The following is a 24,219-nucleotide window of genomic DNA, read 5'->3' as shown; positions in this document are numbered from 1 at the left end:
AAGCCAAGAGAAGGGAATCAAATCCTTTTCCTAGCCCTGGGCAGCATAATGACTGTGCTGAAACCAAGGAGTCTCCTGCAGGACCATCCTCTGCAGCCAGCTGGTGCAAAGGCAGTTAGAGACTTAGCAGGACAAGCAGGGCCACAGCTGTGTGCTGGAAGGATCTGAGTGTGCTGGGGTGCTCTGGATGTGCAGTGCTGGTTGGGCTTAGGGAAACAGCTCCCTGGGTGTTGGAAGTAGAAGGGAAATGTTCTGCTGCCATCACTGTCAGCTCTCCTTTGAGTCAGAGAAGCTGCTCTGAGTGCTCAGCTCCCAGCCAGGCACAGCTCTGCAGCGAGGTGTCCTTGGCTGCTTCAGCCTTACTGTGGCCTTGGGCAACCTGCTCTAGTTGGAGGTGTCCCTGCTGACAGCAGGAGGGGGTTGGACAAGATGAGCTTTGAGGGCTCCTTCTGACCCAATGCAACCTGCTTTGAGGGTCCCTTCTCAACCAATGCAATCTGTGATTCTGTGGTTGGACAAAGCAGGATGAATGTTGAGGTGCTTGAATGTGTCCAGAGAAGGGCAGCAAGGCTGGGGAGGGGCCTGGAGCAGAGCCCTGTGAGGAGAGGCTGAGGGAGCTGGGGGGGTGCAGCCTGCAGCAGAGGAGGCTCAGGGCAGAGCTCATTGCTGCCTGCAGGGAGGCTGTAGCCAGGTGGGGTTGGGCTCTGCTGCCAGGCAGCCAGCAATAGAACAAGGGGACACAGCCTGAAGTTGTGCCAGGGCAGGTCTAGGCTGGATGTTGTTAGGAAGTTGTTGTCAGAGAGAGTGATTGGCACTGGAATGGGCTGCCCAGGGAGGTGGTGGAGTGGCTGTGGCTGGAGGTGTTGCAGCCAAGCCTGGCTGGGGCACTTAGTGCCATGGTGTGGTTGGTTGGGCAGGGCTGGGTGCTAGGTTGGGCTGGCTGAGCTTGGAGCTCTCTGCCAACCTGCTTGATTCTATGAGGACACAGCCTCAAGCTGTGCCAGGGCAGGTTCAGGCTGGATGTTAGGAAGAATTTCTTCCCAGCAAGAGTGATTGGCACTGGAATGGGCTGCCCAGGGAGGTGGTGGAGTCCCCATGCCTGGAGGTATCACACAGTATCACAGTATCATCAGGATTGGAAGAGACCTCACAGATCAAGTGAAGAGAAGGCTGCAGGAGGCACTCAGTGCCAGGGCTCAGTTGATGAGAAGCTGTTAGGTGCTAGGTTGGACTCAGTGATCTCAGAGGTCTCTTCCAACCTGCTTAGTTCTGCCGTCCTGTGAATTGAGATCCTGCAGCCCTTTACCTTCTTCTGCAGAGTAGACAATGGCAGTGAGGCTCTCTGGTCCCTCTCCCTTCCTGTTGTATGCTTTGATCTTCACCTCGAAGGGGGTGTAGGGTGCGATGCTCTCGTTGCGGTAGACGTAGTGCAGCGACTCCGCGTGCGGCACCCTGGCCCTGAGCCAGCCCTGGGTGCCCTTCTTGCGGAAGGAGAGGATGTAGCCAAAGCCATCTCCGTTCTGGTAGTCCCTCAGGGTTGGCTGGGAGAGAGGTGGGCAGAGAGAGGAGCTTGGGTCATAGGGGAGAAGTGTAAATTTAAGAGGGACAGGGATCTGCTGGAGAGAGTCCAAGGGAGGGCTACGAGGGTGAGGAGGGGAGTGGAGCAGTGCCTGGTGAGGAGAGGCTGAGGGACCTGGGGCTGTGCAGTCTGGAGAAGAGAAGACTCAGAGAGGATTGAATTAATGTCTGTAACTCGCTGAGGGCTGGGGGTCAGGAGGGGGGGACAGGCTCTACTCACTGCTCCCTGGCATAGGACAAGCAGCAATGGATGGAAGCTGCAGCACAGGAGGGTCCAGCTCAGCACGAGGGAGAACTTCCTTACTGGAAGGGTCCCAGAGCCCTGGCACAGGCTGCCCAGAGAGGTTGTGGAGTCTCCTTGTGTGGAGCCTTTCCAGGCCTGTCTGGATGTGTTGCTGTGTGCCCTGAGCTGGATTGTGTGGTCCAGTCTGGCAGGGGGGGTTGGACTGGATGAGTTCTTTGGGTCTCTTCCAACACCTGACACCCTGTGAGCCTGTGATATGCATTGGAAGAGAGCTCTGGAGATCATTCAGACCAACCCCCACCCCTGCAAGAGAGGAGTCACCTCGAGCAGGTTGCACAGAACAGTGCCCAGGTGGCATTTGAATGACTCCAGAGGTGGAGATTCCACCTCCAATCTGGGCAGCCAGGACCTGTGCTCGACCACCCTTAAAGAAGTTCCTCCTCATCTTTAGATGGAGCTTCCTGTGCTCAGGTTTGTGCCCATTACCTCTTGTCCTGTCCCTGGGCACCACTGGCAAAAGCCTGGCCCCTGCCACCCACCCTTTCAGTATTGATCAGCATTGATCAGGTGTCCCCTCAGTCCTCTCTTCTCCAGACTAAAAAGCCCCAAATCCCTCAGCCTTTCCTCATCACAGAGATGTTCCATTCCTCTCAGCATCCTCACAGCCCTTTGCTGTACCCTCTCCAGCAGTTCCCTGTCCTTCCCTGTCTAGAGCAGGGCCAGGAGGATGCTCAGAGGCTGCAGCAGCTCTGCTGTGAGCACAGCCTGAAAGAGTTGGGGCTGTGCAGGCTGGAGCAGAGCAGGCTCCCAGGTGACCTTCTTGTGGCCTGCCAGGATCTGAAGGGGGCTACAATAAAGCTGGGGAGGGACTTTTGAGGCTGTGAGGGAGTGGCAGGAGTGGGGGGGATGGAGCAAAGGTGGAGGTGGGGAGAGTGAGGCTGGAGGTGAGGAGGAAGTTGCTGAGCAGGAGAGTGGTGAGAGGCTGGAATGGGTTGCCCAGGGAGGGGGTTGAGGCCCCATGGCTGGAGGTGTTTGAGGCCAGGCTGGCTGAGGCTGTGTGCAGCCTGCTCTAGGGTAGGGTGTCCCTGGGCATGGCAGGGGGTTGGCACTGGCTGCTCCTTGTGCTCCCTTCCAACCCTGCCTGCTTCTCCGATGCAGTGATTCCTGAACTGGCAAGCCCAGACCAGGACCATTGAAAGAGCAAAGCTTTGGACTGAGCACACGTTTGACTCCACTCCATATCAAACCTGTGAGTGCTTCAGGGATTGCCAGGAGGAGCTGGCACCTGCACCTCCCCTTGGCCCTCTCCCAGCACCCCCAGCTGGTGCCATGCTGCTCACTCACCGTCCAGTTGATGATCAGCTCGTTGGGAGCTCCTCCGCCGCCGCCAAGCCCAGATGGTGCCACAGTAGGTGCTGTTGGGTGCCCAAACAAGAAGCAGACAGCACAGGTTGGGTTAAAGAATTGATGGTGATGAAGATGAGCACCAACAACACAAGGGCTGGGGAGAGCCAGGCTTTGAGAGCTCATGTGGAAGTGCTGGGCTCTGTGCTTCCAGCCATCAGGGTTCAGATGTTGGTGGCAGTCAGGTCTGGATTATTGGCCAGGGTCTGATCAGCTTGTTTGGGGGCAGTGAGTCCCCAAGGGGACAAGAATCAAGCTCAAAAACAGACATATGAGGGCTGGAGCAGCTCTCCTATGAGGACAGGCTGAGAGAGTTGGGGTTGTTCAGCCTGAAGAGGAGAAGGCTCCAAGGAGATCTTAGAGCAGGCTTCCAGGAGCTGAAGAGGGCTACAGGAGAGATAGGAAGGGACATTTGACACAGGTTTGGAGTGGCAGGATGAGAGGTGATGGCTTCAGACTGGAAGAAGCTGGGTTGAGATGAGACTTCAGGAAGTTCTTTGCAGTGAGGGTGGGGAGACACTGGCACAGGTTGCCCAGGGAGGTTGTGGATGCTGCCTCCATGGAGGTGTTCAAGACCAGGTTGGATGAGGCCTTGAGCAACCTGGGTTGGTGGGAGGTGTCCCTGCCCAGGACCTGGGATTTGGGGTTGGGTGATCTTTGAAGTCCCTTCCAACCCAACCCATGCCATGGGGGAGAGCTGTTGTTGGGCAGGAGTTAAGGTGCATCTGATGTGCTGGGAGCAGCTCTCCTCGCACCTCTGAGCAGCAGAAGAGAGAATGGTTTCAGAGGTTGTATCTGATGCTGGTGGAGTTTAGCTGCCAGCTCTGCTCCTGCTTTGATGTTTAAGTGGGCAAAAAGGCAGAAAATGTTGTGATGGCTTCACCTGGAGGAGCAGTCAAGGGGATGATTGCTTGTTTGGGCCCAAGCCATGCTGCAAGCCAACCTTCCCTCTCCAGCATGGGCAGGTGCCTCTGATGCCCCTTTCTGTGTGCCTCTGTTGCTCCTTCCCTACCTCTGTTGCCCCTGCTGCTTCTGATGCACTTTTCTTACCTCCATGGCCTCTTCTCTACCTCTGTGGCCTTTCTGCTTCTGATGCCCCTTCCCTGCCTCTGTTGCCTCTTCCCTACCTCTAATGCCCCTTCTCTACCTCTGTGGCCCCTTCCCTACTTCTGATGTCTCTTCCCTGTCTCTGTTGCCCCTCCTGCTTCTATTACCCCTTCCCTACCTCTGTGGCCCCTTCCCTACCTCTGTGGCCCCTTCCTTGCCTCTGATGTCCCTTCCTTACCTCTGGTGCCCCTCCTGCTTCTAATGCCCCTTCCCTACCTTTGTGGCCCCTTCCCTACCTCTATTACCCCTCCTGCTTCTAATGCCCCTTCCCTACCTTTGTGGCCCCTTCCCTACCTCTATTACCCCTCCTGTTTCTAATGCTCCTTCCCTACCTCTGTGGCCTCTTCCCTATCTCTCTTGCCCCTTCCCTATCTCTGTGGCCCCTTCCCTACCTCTGTGGCCTCTTCCCTATCTCTCTTGCCTCTTCCCTACCTCTGTTGCCCTTTCTGCTTCTGTTGCCCCTGCCCTACCTCTGTTGCCCCTTCCACTTCTGATGCCCCTTCCCTACCTCTGTGGCCTCATCCCTATCTCTCTTGCCTCTTCCCTACCTCTGTGGCCCCTTCCCTACCTCTGTTGCCCTTTCTGCTTCTGTTGCCCCTGCCCTACCTCTGTTGCCCCTTCCTCTTCTGATGCTCCTTCCCTACCTCCGATGCCCCTCCTGCTTCTAATGCTCCTTTCTTACCTCTGTTGCCCCTTTCTTACCTCTGATGCCCCTTCCCCACCTCAGTACCTGCACCTACCTGCTTCCTTGGTACGGATCTTGCTGGAGGGCAAACTGGGCTCCCCAATTCCAAGGATGTTGCTGGCCAAGACCCGAAACTCATAATCCATCCAAGGAATGAGGTTCACCACCTGGGCTGTCTCTGCATTGCCTTCAATATTGACAGGATCTATAATCCAATAGCACGAGAGGAGAACAAATAGAGCAAGTGGCAGCAGGGGGAGGAGGCCAGAGCAAGAATTTGTCACCAGGGAGGAGCAGGGAGGTCATTCTGCCCCTGTACTCTGCACTGGTTAGACCACACCTTGAGTGCTGTGTTCAGTTCTGGGCCCCCCAGTTTAGGAGGGACATTGAGATGCTTGAGCGTGTCCAGAGAAGGGCAACGAGGCTGGGGAGAGGCCTTGAGCACAGCCCTACGAGGAGAGGCTGAGGGAGCTGGGATTGGTTAGCCTGGAGAAGAGGAGGCTCAGGGCAGACCTCATTGCTGTCTGCAACTACCTGAGGGGAGGTTGTGGCCAGGAGGAGGTTGCTCTCTTCTCTCAGGTGGCCAGCACCAGAACGAGAGGACAGCCTCAGGCTGTGCCAGGGGAGATTTAGGCTGGAGGTGAGGAGAAAGTTCTTCCCTGAGAGAGTCATTGGCCACTGGAATGGGCTGCCCGGGGAGGTGGTGGAGTCGCCGTCCCTGGAGCTGTTCAAGGCAGGACTGGACGTGGCACTTGGTGCCATGGTCTGGCCTTGAGCTCTGTGCTAAAGGGTTGGGCTTGATGATCTATGAGGTCTCTCCCAACCCTGATGATACTGGGATACCAGGTTGGTGGCCTGGAGCCACCAGCTGCTGCCATCAAGACACTTACTGGTCCGCACTTGCTTCCAGTTGCTGGAGAGGAGGGTCCGAGCCTCCACGATGTACCTGGCAATAGGGCTGTGGTTATCAAAGCCACGGCTCCAGCTCAGCTGCACGCTGGTGTCACTGATGTCCCTCACCACCACGCCTCCTGGGGGGCCTGGAGGTCCTGGGATGGTGGCAAAGAGAGGGAACAGCTCGTTAAAATGAAATGATTCAGAGGCTTGTTGCTCTTATGGTGCCACATCCAGTTGGCAGCCAGTCACCAGTGATGTGCCCCAGGGGTCAGTGCTGGGCCCAGTCCTGTTCAGTGTCTTTATGGATGATCTGGACCAGGGGATTGAGTCCAGCATCAGTAAGTTTGCAGATGACACCAAGCTAGGAGCAGGTGTTGATCTGTTGGAAGGTAGCAGAGCCCTGCAGAGGGACCTGGCCAGGCTGGATTGGTGGGCAGAGGCCAACGGGATGAGATTGAAGAAGGCCAAGTGCAGGGTTCTGCACTTTGGCCACAACAACCCCAAGCAGCACTCCAGGCTGGGGACTGAGTGGCTGGAAAGCAGCCAGGAGGAAAGGGAGCTGGGGGTACTGATAGATAGTAGCTGAAGATGAGGCAGCAATGTGCCCAGGTGGCCAAGAGAGCCAATGGCATCCTGGGCTGGCTCAGGAGCAGTGTGGGCAGCAGGACAAGGGAGGTTCTTCTGCCCCTGTGCTCAGCACTGCTCAGGCCACCCCTGGAGTGCTGTGTCCAGTTCTGGGCTCCTCTATTCAAGGGAGATGTTGAGGTGCTGGAAGGTGTTTGGAGAAGGGCAGCAAGGCTGGGGAGGGGCCTGGAGCAGAGCCCTGTGAGGAGAGGCTGAGGGAGCTGGGGGGGTGCAGCCTGCAGCAGAGGAGGCTCAGGGCAGAGCTCATTGCTGCCTGCAGCTGCCTGCAGGGAGGCTGTAGCCAGGTGGGGTTGGGCTCTGCTGCCAGGCAACCAGCAATAGAACAAGGGGACAGAGGCTCAAGCTGTGCCAGGGCAGGTCTAGGCTGGATGTTGTTAGGAAGTTGTTGTCAGAGAGAGTGATTGGCACTGGAATGGGCTGCCCAGGGAGGTGGTGGAGGCACTTTCCCTTGAGGTCTTCAAGAAAAGACTGGATGAGGCACTGAGTGCCATGGTCTGGTTGACTGGCTAGGGCTGGGGGATAGGCTGGACTGGATGACCTTGGAGGTCGCTTCCAACCTGGTTGATTCTATGATTCTATTGCCCAGGTGGAGTCACCATCCTTGGAGGGGTGGGAAAAAAACCATGAGTAGATGTGGCACTGCAGGAGGTGGGGCTGGAGGTGTTGGCTGGAAGGTTGGACCTGATGATCTTAGAGGGCTTTTGCAAGCTGAATGGTTCTCTGATTGTATTTCTGTCGTGCAACTGATGAATTAAAACCATGGGGGTTAGGAAGCCTCATCTCCAATTTAAGCCTCTGTGAAAGCTCATCCGGTTCAACTGTTGGATGGTGAGGTGGTCAGAGGGATAGTGAGGAGGTCAGGAGGGGAGGGGGTCACAAGGGATGGGGAGGTGGTCAAAAGGGATGGGGAGGTGGTCACAAGGGATGGGGAGGTGGTCAAAAGGGATGGGAAGGTGGTCAAAAGGGATGGGAAGGTGGTCAGGAGGGATGGGAAGGTGGTCAGGAGGGATGGGAAGGTGGTCAGGAGGGATGGTTGAAATGGTCAGGAGGGATGGGAAGGTGGTCAAAAGAGAAGGTGAGGTGGTTAAAAGGGATGGTGGAGTGGTCAGAAGGGGTGGTTGAGATGCTCAGGAGAGATGGTTGAGATGATCAAGACAGATGGGGAGGTGTCCACAAGGGAAGGTGAGGTGGTTAAAAGGGATGGTGAAGTGGTCAGAAGGGGTGGTTGAGATGCTCAGGAGAGATGGTTGAGATGATCAAGACAGATGGGGAGGTGTCCACAAGGGAAGGTGAGGTGGTTAAAAGGGATGGTGAGATGGTCAGGAGACATGGGGAGGTGGTCAGGGTGGTCAGGAGGGACAGTGAGGTGGTCAGGAGGGAGGAAGCTGATCCCTTGCAAGGCCCACACCATCCTTTCAGGCTTAGACAGAGCAGGGGAGAAATGACCTCGGACAGTCAGCGTGGCTGACTCGGAAGCGCTGTCCACCACGGTCTGGGCTGTGCACGTGTACCTCCCCGAGTGCTTCAGCTGGGTGTTGAAGATGCTGAGGTCTCCAATAGCTTCCTTCTGCCCAGAGAAAAAGACAGGGAGGAGAACTTTTGAAGACATCTGATCCCAGCCCAGCACTCAGCAATGCCAAGCAAAGAGGCTGCCAGCAGCTCCCTGCCCTTGGCGCTCACCGCGCTGGCTCGCCGGTAGTGTCCCTCAGCCTTGTCCAAGTCAATGGGGAAGTCATCCAGGGACCAGGTGAAGGTTAGGTCCATGGTTGGGTCGTGGGATGCATGGCACTGCAGGGTGAGGTTTTCACCTACGTTGATGTCAGCACTAGATGGTGCCAATGTGATTTTGGTGGCATCTGTAGAGAGAGGGAGGGAGGGAGGAGGGAGCTGTTAGCTGCCAGAGGCCAGGTACCAGATGAGTGTGAATGAGTTGGATTGGGAGGAACTTCCAAAGCTCATCCAGTGCAAACCCCCTGCAGTCCAGTTGGAACTAGATGGTCCTTGTGGTCCCTTCCAACCCTGACTGATTCTATGCTTCACTGGAGCAGGTTGCTCAGAGCCTTCTCAAGCCTGACCTTGAGTATCTCCAGGGATGGGGCCTCAACCACCTCCTGGGCAACCTCTTGCAGTGTTCCACTGCTGCAGAGCATCCAAACCAAGAGACTCTTTCCAGCTTAGAGGGCTGACAATCCCTCTTTGACAGCTGTGGCTTTGCAGGAGGAAGATGAGGGACTGCAGTGGTTAGAAAATGGAAATGCTTTTCTCAAGGACTGGGCGTGGGTGGGTTGGATTTGGTGGATCAGGTTTGCTGCCCCACAGGCTGAGATGTCTCCAATTCCCTGAGTCCTGCATTGCTTTTGGGAGTGTGAGGTGAGCAGAGGAGAAACTTCACATCAGGGCATCCTTAGGTGTCTGAGAGCAGCCCTGGGGAGAGGGGACTTAGGGGTGCTGGTGGGTGAGAAACTCAACATGAGCCAGCAGTGTGCACTGGCAGCCCAGAAAGCCAACCAGAGCCTGGGCTGCAGCAAGAGAAGTGTGGGCAGCAGGGTGAGGGAGGTGATTCTGCCACTGGTGAGACCCCACCTGGAGTACTGCATCCAGCTCTGGAGCCTCTGGGACAAGAGGGCTGTGGAGATGCTGGAGAGTGTCCAGAGCAGGGCCAGGAGGATGCTCAGAGGGCTGCAGCAGCTCTGCTGTGAACACAGACTGAAAGAGTTGGAGCTGTTGAGTCTGGAGAAGAGGAGGCTCTGAGGAGACCTTCTTGTGGCCTTCCAGCATCTGAAGGGGACTACAGGAAAGCTGGGGAGGGACTTTTTAGGCTATGAGGTAGTGATAGGAGTAGGGGGAATGGAACAAAGTTGGAAATGGGCAGATTCAGACTGGATGTTAGGAACAAGTTCTTCAGTATGAGGGTGCTGAGACCCTGGCACAGATTGCCCAAGGAGGTGGTGGAAGCCTCATCCCTGGAGGTGTTTGAGGCCAGGCTGGATGTGGCTCTGAGCAACCTGCTCCAGCGTGAGGTGTCCCTGGGCACGGCAGGATGATTGGAACTGGATGGTCCTTGAGGTCACTTCCAGCCCTGACAGTTCAGTGATTCTTGACCCCAAATGAAGGCAAACATCTCTACCTCGAACAGAGAGGATTCCAGTGCTGTTGGCTTTGCCCATGGAGTTCTCAGCAAAGCAGGTGTACTTCCCCTCATCAGACTTGCTGATGTTCTGGAGGATCAAAGTGCCATCAGGGGTAATAGTCACCCTGGAAGGGAAGAAGAAACCATACAAGGGGAAGGTTAAAGATCTCTCCTCCCTCTGCACACCTGACACTTGCTGGTCTTAGAGAAGCTGGTGGTAAAGACAGGGCTGCAAAAGACTATGGAGGAGCTTTCTAAAGGAGAAACCAGGGAGGGTCACGAAGTGCTGGTGGTCAGGGACGGAGCAAAACCCTTGGCTCAGCAGGTCCAGTCTTCTGGCAAGAGAAAACCAGGTGGTTTCAGCTCTGCTTTCTAGGTAGAAGCTGACTCTGTGCTGCTACCTGCTACTGTTGATGAGGAGTTCAGTCCCTTTGGTCCAGAGCACAGTGGCTTTTGGTGCTGCTCTTGGCTGGCATGGGATGATGACCTTCCCGCTTCGGGCTGCAGGGATCAGGCGCTTCACTGGGTTTAGTCTGAAATCAGGTGCTAGGGCTATAGGGAGAGGAGAAAGAAAGAAACAAAGGGAGGATTAAGGAATGATTAGAAACCTCTGCTCCATGAGCACTGCCACACAACGAGGTACTGATGGCAACAGAAGCATGGCAGTGTCTGGCGAGCAGGATGCAGGAGAGGTTCATCTGCCGCAGTGTGGTCCCTAACGCGTCGTGCGGAGCGATGGGGATGACCCTAACAAGTGCAAGGTCTTTGGGAGACACCAGAACAGCTGCTTTGGAAAACGAAGGGGGGGATGTTCTCTTCAGTATCCTGCTCCAAGTCACCAATGCATCCAGCTCACCTAAATATCCTCCTGGAATTGCAGGGAGGGAATTTGGGTTACCTCGGCGCCCTTGCGGCGTGTTTAACGGTGAGCAGTTGGTGCTTAAGGCCTTTGGTTTCTCTCTGGCATCTCCTGACCAAGAGGAGAATAACATTTTGGATGTGGAGCAAGTTTGGCATCAAGTTTGGGCTGGTGTATGGCATTCATCTGGCATTGAATTTTGGATTGATGTGGAGCAAGTTTGGCAGCAAGTTTGGCAAGGTGCAGTCACCCTCCAGCAAAGCAAGCTGGAGGCTGGAAAGAAAGACCCAGGAGGGCTTTGTGCTGCAGGTGAGCTTTGTGGTGCTCCCTGCCCTGCACAGCTTCTCTAGCTAAAGAGATGGCCTTGTTTGGGATTTACACAAGGATTAACCTTGCAAGGGCTTGCAGAGTGCCTTGAGTTGAACCAGCACCAACATCTAGAGAGTGGTGAGCGAAGCGGTTTCGTTGCCTGCTCTTTGTCTTCCAGATCACAGGCAGAGGATATTAGGAAGAGATCTTCAGTGTCCCATCCAGACCCAGAGCACTGGGGAAGGAGGATTTACCTTGCACTGTTAATTCAGCACTTGCATACACTGTGCCATGCTTGTTCTCAGCCACACACTGATACATGCCAGAGTCCTCCAGGACTAGCTTGGAAAACCTCAGCTCTCCACCGCTCACTTCGATGCGGTTCTGTGCAAACAAGAGGATGGAGCCAATTAGATGAGAGAAACAGAGATGGAATTCAAGCCTCGTGTGCTCAGGGTTGAATTTCACAACAGGCTCTTGTGCCAGTTTGAAGCCAGCCTGGTTTTCCATGGGAGAAAACACAGGACCTCACTTTTCTTTGTCCTCTTTCCCAGTCTGTCCCCTCATCACTGTGCTCTGTTTGCTGAGACTTCTGAGTGCCTGAGCAGCAACGTGCAGGTCATACAGAGACAGGTACAAGGAGCTGTTTATCCACCTTGGTAACTGGCTGTGAATCCCTGTAGTTGCATGAAGCAATGGCTGGGATGGCAGTGGTGGGAGAAGGACCTTGCTGGTGGTCAGGGCTGTGGCATGATGGCTTTGCAGCCTCCCGGGGGGGACGCATGGAACAGGGATGCGAGGGTGAGGAACAGGGGGTTGAGATGCGTTTGCAGAGAGGCAGGAGGAGAGTCTAAGTCTGGAGTCAGCAGGTTGAGCACTGCAGGTTGTGGTGTGCTCTGGCTGAGCTGCCCTGGCTGTCAGCCCTGCACTGCTGGTGGTACCTGGGAGGTCAGGGGCTGCCCGTCCCGAAGCCACCGCACGGTGGGTCTGGGTTTGCCGGCGGCGGCGCAGCTCCAGCGCAGGTCAGAGCCGATGTCAGCCTCGGTGTCTGTGATCACCTTCAGCCACTCTGGCTGAGCTGCAGAGGAACAAGTGTGGTGGCAGAGCACCAGAAGAGCAGATGAATCACAGAGTGTCAGGGGCTGGAAGGGACCTGCAAAGCTCAGCCAGTCCAACCCCCCCCTGCCAGAGCAGCAGCACCCAGAGCAGGTCACACAGAACACAGCCAGGTGGGGGTTGAATGTCTCCAGAGAGGGAGACTCCACAGCCCCCCTGGGCAGCCTGTGCCAGGCTCTGCCACCTTCATGTTTCCATGGAGCTTCCTCTGCCTCAGCTTCCACCACTGCCCCTTGTGCTGGCATTGGGCATCCCCCAGCAGAGCCTGGCCCCAGCCTCTGCCACTCACCTTTGCATCTTTATAAGCATTGCTGAGGTCACCTCTCAGCTGCTCTGCTCCAAGCTCCCAGCCCCAGCTCCCTCAGGCTCTGCTCCTAACAGAGCTGTTCCATTCCCTGCAGCATCTCTGTGGCTCTGTGCTGGACTCTCTCCAGCAGTTCTGTGTCCCTCTTGAACTGGGGGGCCCAGAACTGGACACAGTACTGCAGATGTGACCTCAACAGGGCAGAGCAGAGGGGCAGGAGAACCTCTCTGTACCTCCTAACCACAGCCCTTCTAATCTCCCCCAGGATGGCACTGGCCCTGCTGGCCCCCAGAGCACATTGCTGGCTCATGCTCAACCTCCACTCAACTAGGATGAGGTTTGTTGTGCCAGGCAAGCAGAAGGATGCTCTGCTGGCAGTGCCACTGTGGGAAAAGCCTTTGCCTTTTGTGCAGCCTTTGCCAGGCTGAGTCCTCCATGGGGCTGGCTGCAGCTGTGTATGTAGGCTGCACAAAATGATGGCAACCTCCAGACCTGGGGAAGAGGATTTTGTGGTTTGCCTCCTGAAGAGTCAGTCCTGAGCTTCAGGGCAGGCTGGATTCAGACTGAGACAGGCAGGTGTAAGTTTTGTAGCTTGCCTGGCTCTGATTCTGTGGTTAACAGCTCCAAGCATCAACCCTTGTGGGTGCACTTCAAGGCTTGGAGAAGGTCTCAGTTGAAAACCAAGTTTGACTTTTTTCCCCCACTGGATTTCCTTCCCTCATTACATCATAGAATCATAGAATCAAGCAGGTTGGAAGAGACCTCCAAGCTCCTCCAGCCTAACCTAGCACCCAGCCCTGCCCAACCAACAATCAGCTCTGCTTGAATCGTTTCAGAGCAAGTTAGGAGGTGTCCCTCTGCTCTCCACAGCCCAGCTGTAAGCACAGCTAGCAGGGATCTCTGCAGGGCTGTTCCAGGGTTCATTAGGGCTGACTGGAGGCAGGATCAGAGGAGTTGATTTCCCTCCCAGAGGCTCAGTCCGTTGCCTGAGGCATTTTGCTCTGGGTGTGTTACCTTGAATGATGATGCGGCCCTGGTAGGTGTCCCTCCCTTTGATGTTTTCAGCCTCACACTCGTAGGTGCCTTCATCCTCGAAGCCAACATCCTGGATCTGCAGGAGGGGCTCGCTGCCGATCCACTTGGAGGCGTGGGAGCCATCCAGCTTCCTCCACTTGATCCGAGGAACAGGGCTGTAAGAGTCCAGCTGGTAAGGGCCAGCCCTTGGGTGCTGCTCTGCAGCGTAACTCAGCCCCCACTTAGCCGCCCAGGTCCCATCCCAGCTGGACCACAGCCAGCAGGACAGATGGCTTTAGCCAGTTTCCCCCCCTCCTCCTGTTCCAACTCCATCTCTGCTTTACAGAGAGGGCTTGGAAAAGTGGCAGGTTCTGGGATGCCCTCCCCAGCCCAAGCCCGAGGGCCACGGATGCTTGACTCACTTTCCAAAGGCAAAGCACTCCAGGGTCACCACCTGCCCAGCCAGAGCGTAGGTGTCTGCAGGGAACCTGGCTTTTATGCTGGGTGCATACTGCCTGGCATCTGTTGAAAGGAAAGCACCACTCAGGAGGCCTGGATGGCTTCAAAGTGCCACACCTGAGGTCTCAGAGGGCAGAGGTACCTGCGAGGTTACAGCGCTCCCCAAAGCCCTGCTGGCTTTGGATGAGGCAAGAGAGGCCAAGTTCCCTTTTCTCCTTAAAGCAGCTCTTGCTGAAGCCTCTCAAAATCTCTTTACACCTTCTCAGGACCATTTCTCCTTAATTTCCTAACTGCTGAACCTCCTTTGATGTGCCCAAGAAGCATCTTTAGGTGCACCTCTGCAAGGTCACCAAAGGCAGAGGAGAGTCATTGTGGTCCCTTCCCACCTGGACTATTGGACCTGTTAGAGCAGGTCCAGGGGAGGTCACAGAGATGAACCAATGGCTGGAGCAGCTCTCCTGTGAGGACAAGCTGAGAGGGTTGGGATTGTTCATCCTTTAATGGAAAAGGCTCTTGGGGACACCTTAGAACAGGGAACTGCTACAGGATAGCTGGAAGGGGACTTCTGACAAAGGCATGGAGGGACAGGATGAGGGCTGATGGCTTCAAGCTGGAAGAAGCTGGATTGAGATCAGACATGAGGAAGAAATTCTTCCCCATGGAGGTGGTGAGGTACTGGAAGAGGTTGCCCAGAGGCATTGTGGAGGCTCCAAGCTTTGAAGTGTTGAAAGCCAGACTGGATGGGGCCCTTGAGCAACCTGGGGCTAGTGGGAGGTGTCCCTGCCCATGGCAGGGAGGTTGGAAATGGATGAACTTTAAGGTCCATTCCAACCCAAGCCATGCTCTGATACCTTATGTGAGCCTGCTCAGGGTGCACCTTGTCTCTCTCTCTCAGACAGGGAAGCCTCACTGATGGGGACTGTAGCTGCAGAAGCAGTGAAGCCTGCAGACAGAGCTGCTTCCCCCAGGATCCAGCCAGTTAATGTTTTTTATGAGCTCTTAAGCAACCCTGAGATGCTGGAGGGTGATTTGTGCACTGCAGGTGTCCTGTGGAGCCTGAGAGCTTTGTGCTGGACTCTTAACTTTGCACTTTTCCCAGTCACAGGACCCCTGGATCCCAAGGTGGTGAGGGTTGGAAGGGACCTCTGGTGATCATCCATCCCAACCTGGCACCCACAGCAGCTTGCCCAGGAGCATAATGTCCAAGTGGGGTTGGAAGCTCTGCAGAGAAGGAGACTCCACAACCTCTCTGGGCAGCCTGCTCCAGCACCCTCACACCAAACAAGTTCCTTCTCATGTTCTCTAGTGGGCACTGACCCTCTGCAGCAAGGCTGAGCCTGGAGAACTTGCTGAAGACACTCTTGGTGATGAAATCAATGTGGCTGGTGGCAAAGCAGGAGTAGTTGCCCAGGTCAGAAGCCTCTGTCTTGGCAATGTAAAGGTTTCCTGTGGTCTGGGACACAAAACGCCTCCCATCGGCTGGGATGAAGTTGGGAAACTCATTCAGGAGCCATCGGTAGGACAAACCTGTGGGGAAGGCAGAAAGCAACTGCTGCAGGAGCTGCCTCTGCCCTCTGGGGTGAGGCTAAGCCCAGCAGGCTGTCTTCTAGGCCACTCCAAGCTGAAGCTGGGTCCTTGTCCACATGCTGAGCCCTGCCTCAGAGTGTGAGTTAGCCCCAAACTGACCCTGAAATTCCCAAAGGAAAGTGAGGAGTGCTTCACCCATCTGGGAATCACAGAGTGGCAGGGGCTGGAAGGGACCTGCAAAGCTCAGCCAGTCCAAGCCCTGCCAGAGCAGCAGCACCCAGAGCAGATCACACAGAACACAGCCAGGTGGGGGTTGAATGTCTCCAGGGAGGGAGACTCCACAGCCCCCCTGGGCAGCCTGTGCCAGGCTCTGCCACCCTCACAGGGGAAAAAATTCCTCCTCATGTTTCCATGGAGCTTCCTCTGCCTCAGCTTCCACCACTGCCCCTTGTGCTGGCATTGGGCATCCCCCAGCAGAGCCTGGCCCCAGCCTCTGCCACTCACCTGCACATCTTTAGAGCCATTGCTGAGGTCACCTCTCAGCTGCTCTGCTCCAAGCTCCCAGCCCCAGCTCCCTCAGGCTCTGCTCCTACCAGAGCTGTTCCCTTCCCTGCAGCATCTCTGTGGCTCTGTGCTGGACTCTCTCCAGCAGTTCTGTGTCCCTCTTGAACTGGGGGGCCCAGAACTGGACACAGTACTGCAGATGCAGCCTCAACAGGGCAGAGCAGAGGAGCAGGAGAACCTCTCTGTACCTTCTAACCATAGCCCTTCTAATCCCCCCCAGGATGGCACTGGCCCTGCTGGCCCCCAGAGCACATTGCTGGCTCATGCTCAACCTCCCATGCACCAGGACCCCCAGAGCCTTTTCCCCTTCTCTGTCTGATTCAATCCTGCTTCCTGGGGTTGTTCTTTCCCAGGTGCCAGACTCTCCCCTTGCCCTTGGTGAGGTTCATTCCATCTCTCCCTGCCCACCCCTGCAGCCTGTCCCAGTCTGGCTGAATGGCAGCACAGCCTCTGCTGTGGCAGCCTCTCCACCCAGTTTGGTGTCATCAGCAATCCCTCAGCAGTACTGCTGCTCCCTGCTAGTGGTGCTGCTGAGCTGGAACCTCTTACCTGGGTAGTGGGGAGGGGGGCTGCAGGTGAACATCACTCCCCAGCCTTCTGTGATCTTCACAGGGTCTCTCTCTTCAGCAGAGAATTCCTGCAGGACTGAAGAGGCAGAGTCAGACTTCTCCCTGGGCCACAAACCCCTGCTGCATTTCACCTCCCTCTCCACAGCCTGGGCTCTGGTGGCTGTGCAGAGGGAGGTCCAAAGAGCATTGACTCATTAAGGCTGGAAAATATCATCCAGGCCAACCACCAACCCAACCCCAGCATGGCCACTCAACCATGTCCCCAAGTGCCATGCCCACAGGTTACTTCCACACCTCCAGGTGTGGAGACTCCACCACCTCCCTGTGCCCATCTCTGACCACTCTTGCAGCAATGTTCCCTAATATCCAACCTAAACCTCCCCAGATCACAGAACCACAGACTGCTTTGGGTTGGAAAGGACCCTTCAAGCTCATCCAGCCCAAGCCCCCTGCCACAGTGACAGCAAAGCCCCAGAGGAGCCCTTCAAGTGATGCTGTTGGTGTCACACACAGGAGAGCTCTTGATGTGAGCAGGGAGGTTGAGTTCAGCCCCAGCATGACTCTGGCTGCATTCCATTTACCTGCTGGGGGCAAACTTACACCCAAAGCGGAGGGAGGCTTCTCTGCTGACCACTGTGCCCCTGGGGTTGGATGCCACACACTGGTAGGAGCCAGCATCCTTGGCTTTCACCGGGTTGCTTATCACCAGGTCACCTGCAACCAGCCTGTACCGGGAATCTGGCTCCACCTTGAGCTCTGTGCCGTTCATCTTCCACCTGCCGAGAGAGAGTGGAGGGAAAGGGAGAGAGAGAGAAGGGTAGAGCCTCACTGCAGCCCTCCTGGGGCCTTTCTGGAGGCTCTGCTTGGAATCATAGAATTGTTTGGGCTGGAAAAGGCCTCTAAGATCATCTGAATCCAACCAGCAACCCAACCTCGGAGGAGAGGATTCTCCTCCTCTGCTCCACTCTGCTGAGACCCCACCTGGAGTCCTGCATCCAGCTCTGGAGCCCCTGGGACAAGAGGGCTGTGGAGATGCTGGAGAGTGTCCAGAGCAGGGCCAGGAGGATGCTCAGAGGCTGCAGCAGCTCTGCTGTGAGCACAGCCTGAAAGAGTTGGGGCTGTGCAGGCTGGAGCAGAGCAGGCTCCCAGGGGACCTTCTTGTGGCCTGCCAGGATCTGAAGGGGGCTCCAAAAGAGCTGTGGAGGGACTTTTGAGGCTGTGAGGGAGTGGCAGGAGTGGGGGGAATGGAGCAAAGGTGGAGGTGGGGAGAGTGAGGCTGGAGGTGAGGAGGAAGTTGTTGAGCAGGAGAGTGGTGAGAGGCTGGAATGGGTTGCCCAGGGAGGGGGTTGAGGCCCCATGGCTGGAGGTGTTTGAGGCCAGGCTGGCTGAGGCTGTGTGCAGCCTGCTCTAGGGTAGGGTGTCCCTGGGCATGGCAGGGGGGTTGGCACTGGCTGCTCCTTGTGCTCCCTTCCAACCCTCACTGATTCTATGACTCTATGGTTCTAACCTCCCAGGAGCTTGCTCTTCCCACCCAGAATGCCTGCAGAGCTAAACAGGCAGAGTCAGACCTCTCTGTGGACCACAAAACCCTGCTGCAGGGATCAGTGCATTTGATCTCCCTCTCCACAGCCTGGGTTTTGGTGGTTGTGCAAGGGGAGGTGAAAAGAATCAAAGAATGGTTTAGGTTGGAAGGGACCTCAGAGCCACAGACAGGGACACCTCTAACTAGAACAGGTCATCCAAGGACTCATCCAGCCTGGCCTTGAACACCTCCAGGGAGGTTGTGGAGCACAGAAGCACCCAATGTGATCTTTGATCACATTGGGTGCTTCTGTGCTCCACAACCTCCCTGGGAAACCTGTGCCAGTGTCTCACCACCCTCAACCTCTGCCAGTCTCTCACCACCCTCACTGCAAACAACTTCTTCCTACCATCCACTTTCAATCTCCTCTCTGCCAGTTTAAACCCATCCCTTCTCCTCCTCTTATTACCAGACCTTGTCAATAGTCCCTCCCCAGCCTTCCTGTAGCCCCCTTTAAGATACTGGGAGGCCACTATAAGGTCTCCTCAAGCATAGAGTCATTAAGTTTGGGAAAGATCTTCCAGTCCAACCATCAACCCAACACCTCCATGGCCACTAAATGGTCTGCCCAAGGAGGTGGTGGAGTCCCCATCCCTGGAGGTGTTGAAGCCAAGCCTGGCTGGGGCACTTAGTGCCATGGTGTGGTTGGTTGGGCAGGGCTGGGTGCTAGGTTGGGCTGGCTGAGCTTGGAGCTCTCTTCCAGCCTGCTTGATTCTATGTTCTATGATTCTATGAGTCTAAACCATGTCCCCAGTTGCCTTGGCCACAGGTTTCTTCAACACCTCCCTGCACAGTGACTCCACCACCTCCCTGGGCAGCCTGTTCCAAACCACTCTTACAAGACAGAAACTGTTGCTAAGATCCAACCTAAAGCTCTCCCTTCTTTGTTTCTCCAGCTGTGGCATGTTGGGGTTTGAGTGAGGTCTCTACCTGCTGTGGGAGTGGTGGAACCCCACCCAGGTGTGGCCAAGGAGCCTGCTTCTCCTCTTGGTGATGCCCTTTAAAGTGGAGAGCAGAAAGCAGGACCCTTGCTGCTTGCTTCCTGCTCCAAGGGGAGGGCAGCCCAAGCTCACCTGTAGGTCACAGGGGGACTGGCTCTTGCTCTGCAAGCCAAAGTGACTTTCTCCTCTGCTGAGCCTTCAGGGAAGAGAGTGTGGACAGGCTGCTCCTCAAACACTGGCCCGTAGCTCCTTGTGCTGCTCTGTGCTTGGCACCACACTGCAAGAGAGGGGAGAAGAAGCTGCTCAGCTGGCTCTGGCTTTGGCTAAATGCTCTCATTTTCAGTTCTGTAGGGTGTCCCTGGTGCTGTCTGCAGAGAGAGGAGGTGCAAGCTGACGATCACAACCCATCTGCCACCACAGCCCAGCCCCAGCCCTGCCTCCGGGCCGAGCCTGGGTGCTCCCTGCTGAGCGCCTCGCACCGCCTCTGCTGTGCCAGAGGGACCAGACCTGCAGGTGAAGGAACCCTGGAAAGCCTGCAGGGACAAGGCTGGAGCTGGGAGCCCCTGAGTGCCCTGGCAGGGAGGATGTGCTGCTTTCTCTTCTGTCTCTACAAGCAGGTTGGTTCCTCCTCACCAGGAGAAGGAGAGGAGAGAGGAGAACTTGGATCACTGCAGCTGTGCCTCTGCCTCCTCCCTGCCAGCACCTGGCAGATCCCTTCCATCCCTGCATCTGCAACATCAGCAGCTCTCAATAGCTCAGACCTGCTGCTTGCTGCTGTGCAAACCAATGCTGAAGCTCTCAGCTCCACTTTTGGACTAAGAGATGAGCCTGAAGCTTTCTGTGTACTGTTTGGACATGGGTTTGATTCTGATCTTGCTGTCAGGGGTATGGCTCAGGCATAGGCACAAGAGGAACTTCAGAACCTCCCCTGCCTTCTCCTGTGCCTGGGCCACCCTTTGGTGTGGTGCTGGTGATTCCCTGGACAGTGCCAGCTGTCTGCAGGGACTGCCTCTGTGTCCCAGAGAGATGGCAAATGCCAGCAGGTCCCCTTCAGGGAATCACAGAATCCAGTTGGTGGGAAAAGCCCTTTAAGATGATGGAGCCCAATCCTTAACCCAGCACTGCCAGGTCACCACTAAACCATGGCCCTCAGCACCACAGCTTTTCAATCCCTCCAGGCATGGTGACTCCACCACTGGCCTGGGTAACCTGCTCCAGGGTTTGGCAACCTTTTGGGGGAAGAAATTGTCCCTCATGTGCAACCTAAACCTCCCCTGGTGCACTTTGAGGCCACTGCCTCTCATCCCATTGTTTGTTCCTTGGGAGAAGAGCCCAACCCCTGCCTGGTTCCAACCTCCCTTCAGGGAGCTGCAGAGAAGCAGAAGGTCTCCTCTCAGCCTCCTTTCCTGCAGGCTGAAGACCTCCAGTTCCCTCAGCTGCAACTCCCCAGCCCTTCTCTCCAGACCCTTCACAGGATGTCAGGGATTGAAAGGGACCCAAAGAGCTCACTGAGTCTGACCCACCCCTGCCAGAGCTTCCCCAGCCTCATTGCTCCTCTTCAGACACAGGCTGTACGGAGCTGGCAGTGCAAAGAAGTCAGAGCAAAGCAGAAGCTGCTGGGAAATCTCTTCTGTGTAGAAGCAGCTGGTGGGGTAATGATCACCAGCAAGGCTGTTCTGTCCCTGCCACCCTGAGAAATGCCTGTCCTCTTGTCAGGGCTGGAGCCACTGAAGGCAGTGTGCTCCCTGCACTGTCCCCCTCTGCTTCTGCGCTGATAAGCTGAGAGATGCTTTGGCTAGCCCCAGGATCCTTCCTTGCTTTGTAACTGAATTAATAACTGTCTTCAGCCTGCCATGCCAAGCAGCAATCTGTTTCCTTCCCTCCCCCAGTCCTCAGCATGGGCACCAGTTAAATGAAGCCACTCCAGTAAGTCTGATGTTTTATGCAGCAGTAACTTCCAGCAGGGAATGGGCAGCTCAGCTCTCCGGGGCTTAGGGGAAGCAGCCCTTTACCTGTAGCTCCTGGGGTTTGTCTCGTGTTCCACAGCTGCTCTTGCATGTGGAGATGAGGAGGAGATGGGTGAGGGGCTCCACTAATTGGCTCGGTGGGTTTGGAGCAGCTGTTGGCTGCTCCTCGTGTCCCAGCATCAGGCAATTACCCCAACCCTCAGCTCCAGCAGCTGGGATGTGCTGCTGCGAAAGAGCCACAGGCAGGCAAGAGCCTGCCAGCCTCTGATGTCACACAGCAGAGAGGGACCACAGCTTGTGTCTGGTGCTTTGGGATAAGAGAAAAGCAGCTTGTGGAGGGTGATGTTCCCTCCAAATCCGGGTAGGTGCCATTTGTCATCACCTTCACAAAGGGAGATGCTTGTGGAAGCTGTGGAAACCTTCTCCCACTCGGGTCAGCAGTGGCTGGGCTGAGGTTAAGTCTCAGCTGGAAAGAATTCTGCTGGCCAGCAGGTTAAAATCATCAGGAGTTAATGGGGAATTAATCAGGAAGTAGTGGATTAATTGTGTAGTGCTGGGGGGCAGTGGATGGAGGAAGGTTTAGCAGCTTTCCATGTCGAGGTTAATAGGTGACATATGGTGAAGGGTTCCCAGGTATTCCACTAACAAAACAGCCACTGTCAACACTCCCATCCCTGTTCTCCTGGGATTCTCTTCCCCAACCAAGCCAAACTGCACCAATCAGTCCTTTTGATTCCATCCAGGAGCTCTCCACCTCCCCCACCCTTGCTTACCTCTGCTGTCCCTTCCTCCCCACCAAGGTTATGGGCTACAACTGTCAGGCATTGATTTGCTCAAGTGTAATCAATGCCACAGCTCTGGAGGAGTTGTCACCTACAGTTCCAAGGTGCCTGGCTGGTGTTGGGGGTCAAATGCCTGCATCTCACTCAGGAAGCAAAACAGTAGTTAGATGATAGATGAAAGTGATAATTAATCAATTAGAAGATCAGGGGTAGGTAACAGGGAGCTTTGGAGCTCCCCCATTGAATCATTGAATCATCAGGCAGGGTTGGAAGGGACCACAAGGAGCAGCCAGTCCCAACCCCCCTGCCATGCCCAGAGTGTGGACAGGGCATGCCCCAAACTGACTGCAACCTTACCCCAGGAGCTGGAGAGCTGCTGGGAACAGGTTGCCCAGGGAGGGTGTGGATGCCCTCTCCAAGGAGGTCATAGAATCAGTCAGGGTTGGAAGGGACCACAAGGAGCAGCCAGTGCCAACCCCCTGCCATGCCCAGGGACACCCTACCCTAGAGCAGGCTGCACACAGCCTCAGCCAGCCTGGCCTCAAACACCTCCAGCCATGGGGCCTCAACCACCTCCCTGGGCAACCCATTCCAGCCTCTCACCACTCTCCTGCTCAGCAACTTCCTCCTCACCTCCAGCCTCACTCTCCCCACCTCCACCTTTGCTCCATTCCCCCCACTCCTGCCACTCCCTCACAGCCTCAAAAGTCCCTCCCCAGCTTTTTTGGAGCCCCCTTCAGATCCTGGCAGGCCACAAGAAGGTCACCTGGGAGCCTGCTCTGCTCCAGCCTGCACAGCCCCAACTCTTTCAGTCTGTGCTCACAGCAGAGCTGCTGCAGCCTCTCAGCATCCTCCTGGCCCTAATTGAAGCCTTCAGGACTGGTGAGATTCCACCTGCTCTTCAGGGGTAAGTCTCTCTGCTTTTGCCTTCTCACACCTTTTAACTCCTCTTCTATAGTTCTGGCTTCTGCCCCTGCACATGTAAGCAAAAGGAGGTTCAAGTGTATGGTTAGAGCTAAGAGTTGAGAGGAAAAGCAGAGCAGTGAATCTCAGTACCTCTGAGGCTGATCATCTTCTGTCACCCCTGAACTCTCATTTTTGACCTTACCAAATGGAATCAAGAAAGGCCAGAGAGAGCTTTAGACTTTCCTGACAGCCTTTGGTCATGAGAGAGTTCCTCTCTGTGGCCTTCATCAGCTTTAAACAGTGCTGAGAAGTTATCCTTTGGGTGCTAGGGCCAAGGGAGGGGAGGCATTGCCAACCCAGGGCTGCAGCAGGGTAGGTTTAGGTTGAACATCAGGAGGAAGCTCTCCACAATGAAGGTGGTGAGACACTGAAATAGGTTGCCTCATTCCTGGAGACATTGAAGGTCAGACTTGCTATGGCCCTGGGCAGCCTGCTCCAGTTGGAGGTGTCCCTGTTGAGTGCAGGGTGGGGGGGAGCTGGGCAAGGTGACCTTGGAGGGGTTCTTCCAACCCAATTCAAGCTGTAATCTGTGGAGCTGCCATCCCAGACCTTTGTGTGTCAGAGCCAGTCCAGAGGAGGGCCACAAGGATGCTGAGAGGGCTGCAGCAGCTCTGCTATGAGGACAGGCTGAGAGTGTTGGGGATGTGCAGCCTGGAGAAGAGAAGGCTTCCAGGAGACCTTGGAGTGGCCTTGCAGGATCTGAAGGGGGATGCAGGAAGGCTGGGGAGGGACTATTGGCATGGGCTTGGAATGAGAGGAGGAGGAGGAGGAATGGGTTTGAAGTGACAGAGGGGAGACTGAAAGTGGATGTTAGGAAGAAGTTGTTTGCAGTGAGGGTGGTGAGAGACTGGCACAGGTTGAGGGTGGTGAGAGGCTGGCACAGATTTCCCAGGGAGGTTGTGGAGCACAGAATCACCCAATGTGATCAAAGATCACATTGGGTGATTCTGTGCTCCACAACCTCCCTGGAGGTGTTCAGGACCAGTTTGGATGAGTCCTTGAGCAACCTGTTCTAGTTGGAGGTGCCTATGGCACAAGGTGGGTTGGAGCTGGCTGAGCTTTGAGCTCCCTTCCAACCTAAACCCTTCTATGATTCTCCAGCTTTGGAGTGTTTCCCTGAGCCTCATTTCTTGTTGTTTTGTCCCTCACTTCTGCTCCCAGGAAGGGTTTCTCTCTGTCCCAGCTGGCTGCTGAGCTGGATTGCATCATCAGCCAAAGGTCAGAGGCAAACAACCCTCTCAGGCTTTACACTCAGGCTTTTTTTCCACCCCCCTCCCTCCTCCTTCTTGTGGGCTCAGCTTGGATGTGGAGCAAGCTGCAAGAACTCAGCTGGTTAATGGGAGAACCCAACTCTCATTGCCTCTCCTAGATTTGGGTCAGACCAATTTCCCAAGCAGGCTAATTGCCTCCCAATCTAGGGCAGCCACCCTTCCCTCTGCCTCCCTGGGGATCCAGAGAACATTAAGAGGTAATTAGATATTTATAAGGACAGGCCAGCAGCTTCTGCCTGGGATGATGAATTAGCTTAAAGACATCATCCAATTCTCAGTTGTCTGAAGTCCAATGTCTC

At 55.6% G+C, this 24,219-nt stretch overlaps 2 protein-coding genes across 6 annotated transcripts in view; one reads left to right on the top strand and one right to left on the bottom strand.

The window, feature by feature from the left end:
* Nucleotides 1-24,219, bottom strand: part of CNTN2 (contactin 2) — a 51,150-nt gene that overhangs the window by 4,962 nt on the left and 21,969 nt on the right. The window contains exons 3-18 of one of the 3 annotated variants that reach the window (XM_064173463.1): nt 19,067-19,211; nt 17,012-17,187; nt 16,392-16,487; nt 15,069-15,278; nt 13,715-13,814; nt 13,293-13,468; nt 11,800-11,936; nt 11,113-11,242; nt 10,092-10,242; nt 9,688-9,815; nt 8,241-8,416; nt 8,007-8,127; nt 5,909-6,067; nt 5,074-5,223; nt 3,167-3,237; nt 1,307-1,541 (exon numbers count right to left, since the gene is read on the bottom strand). In XM_064173463.1, the coding sequence (XP_064029533.1) occupies nt 1,307-1,541; nt 3,167-3,237; nt 5,074-5,223; nt 5,909-6,067; nt 8,007-8,127; nt 8,241-8,416; nt 9,688-9,815; nt 10,092-10,242; nt 11,113-11,242; nt 11,800-11,936; nt 13,293-13,468; nt 13,715-13,814; nt 15,069-15,278; nt 16,392-16,487; nt 17,012-17,187; nt 19,067-19,211 (2,361 nt within the window). The remainder of the gene's footprint in view (nt 1-1,306; nt 1,542-3,166; nt 3,238-5,073; nt 5,224-5,908; nt 6,068-8,006; nt 8,128-8,240; nt 8,417-9,687; nt 9,816-10,091; nt 10,243-11,112; nt 11,243-11,799; nt 11,937-13,292; nt 13,469-13,714; nt 13,815-15,068; nt 15,279-16,391; nt 16,488-17,011; nt 17,188-19,066; nt 19,212-24,219) is intronic. The other 2 variants (XM_064173464.1, XM_064173465.1) reach the window with 2 other exon arrangements.
* Nucleotides 1-24,219, top strand: part of RBBP5 (RB binding protein 5, histone lysine methyltransferase complex subunit) — a 79,785-nt gene that overhangs the window by 37,501 nt on the left and 18,065 nt on the right. For 2 of the 3 annotated variants that reach the window (XM_064173472.1, XM_064173469.1), the window contains exon 14: nt 19,278-20,089. The exons of the other annotated variant lie outside the window; for it this stretch is intronic. In XM_064173472.1, the coding sequence (XP_064029542.1) occupies nt 19,278-19,285 (8 nt within the window). In that variant the 3' untranslated portion in view covers nt 19,286-20,089. Of the gene's footprint in view, nt 1-19,277; nt 20,090-24,219 lie in introns of those variants that run through there. 3 annotated transcript variants of the gene reach the window in all.

The sequence above is a fragment of the Pogoniulus pusillus genome, chromosome 39, assembly GCF_015220805.1.
Source record: "Pogoniulus pusillus isolate bPogPus1 chromosome 39, bPogPus1.pri, whole genome shotgun sequence".
Classification (NCBI taxonomy): Eukaryota; Metazoa; Chordata; class Aves; order Piciformes; family Lybiidae; genus Pogoniulus; species Pogoniulus pusillus.
Note: the sequence above shows the minus strand (reverse complement) of the source record. Positions and strands in the feature narration are given on the sequence as shown.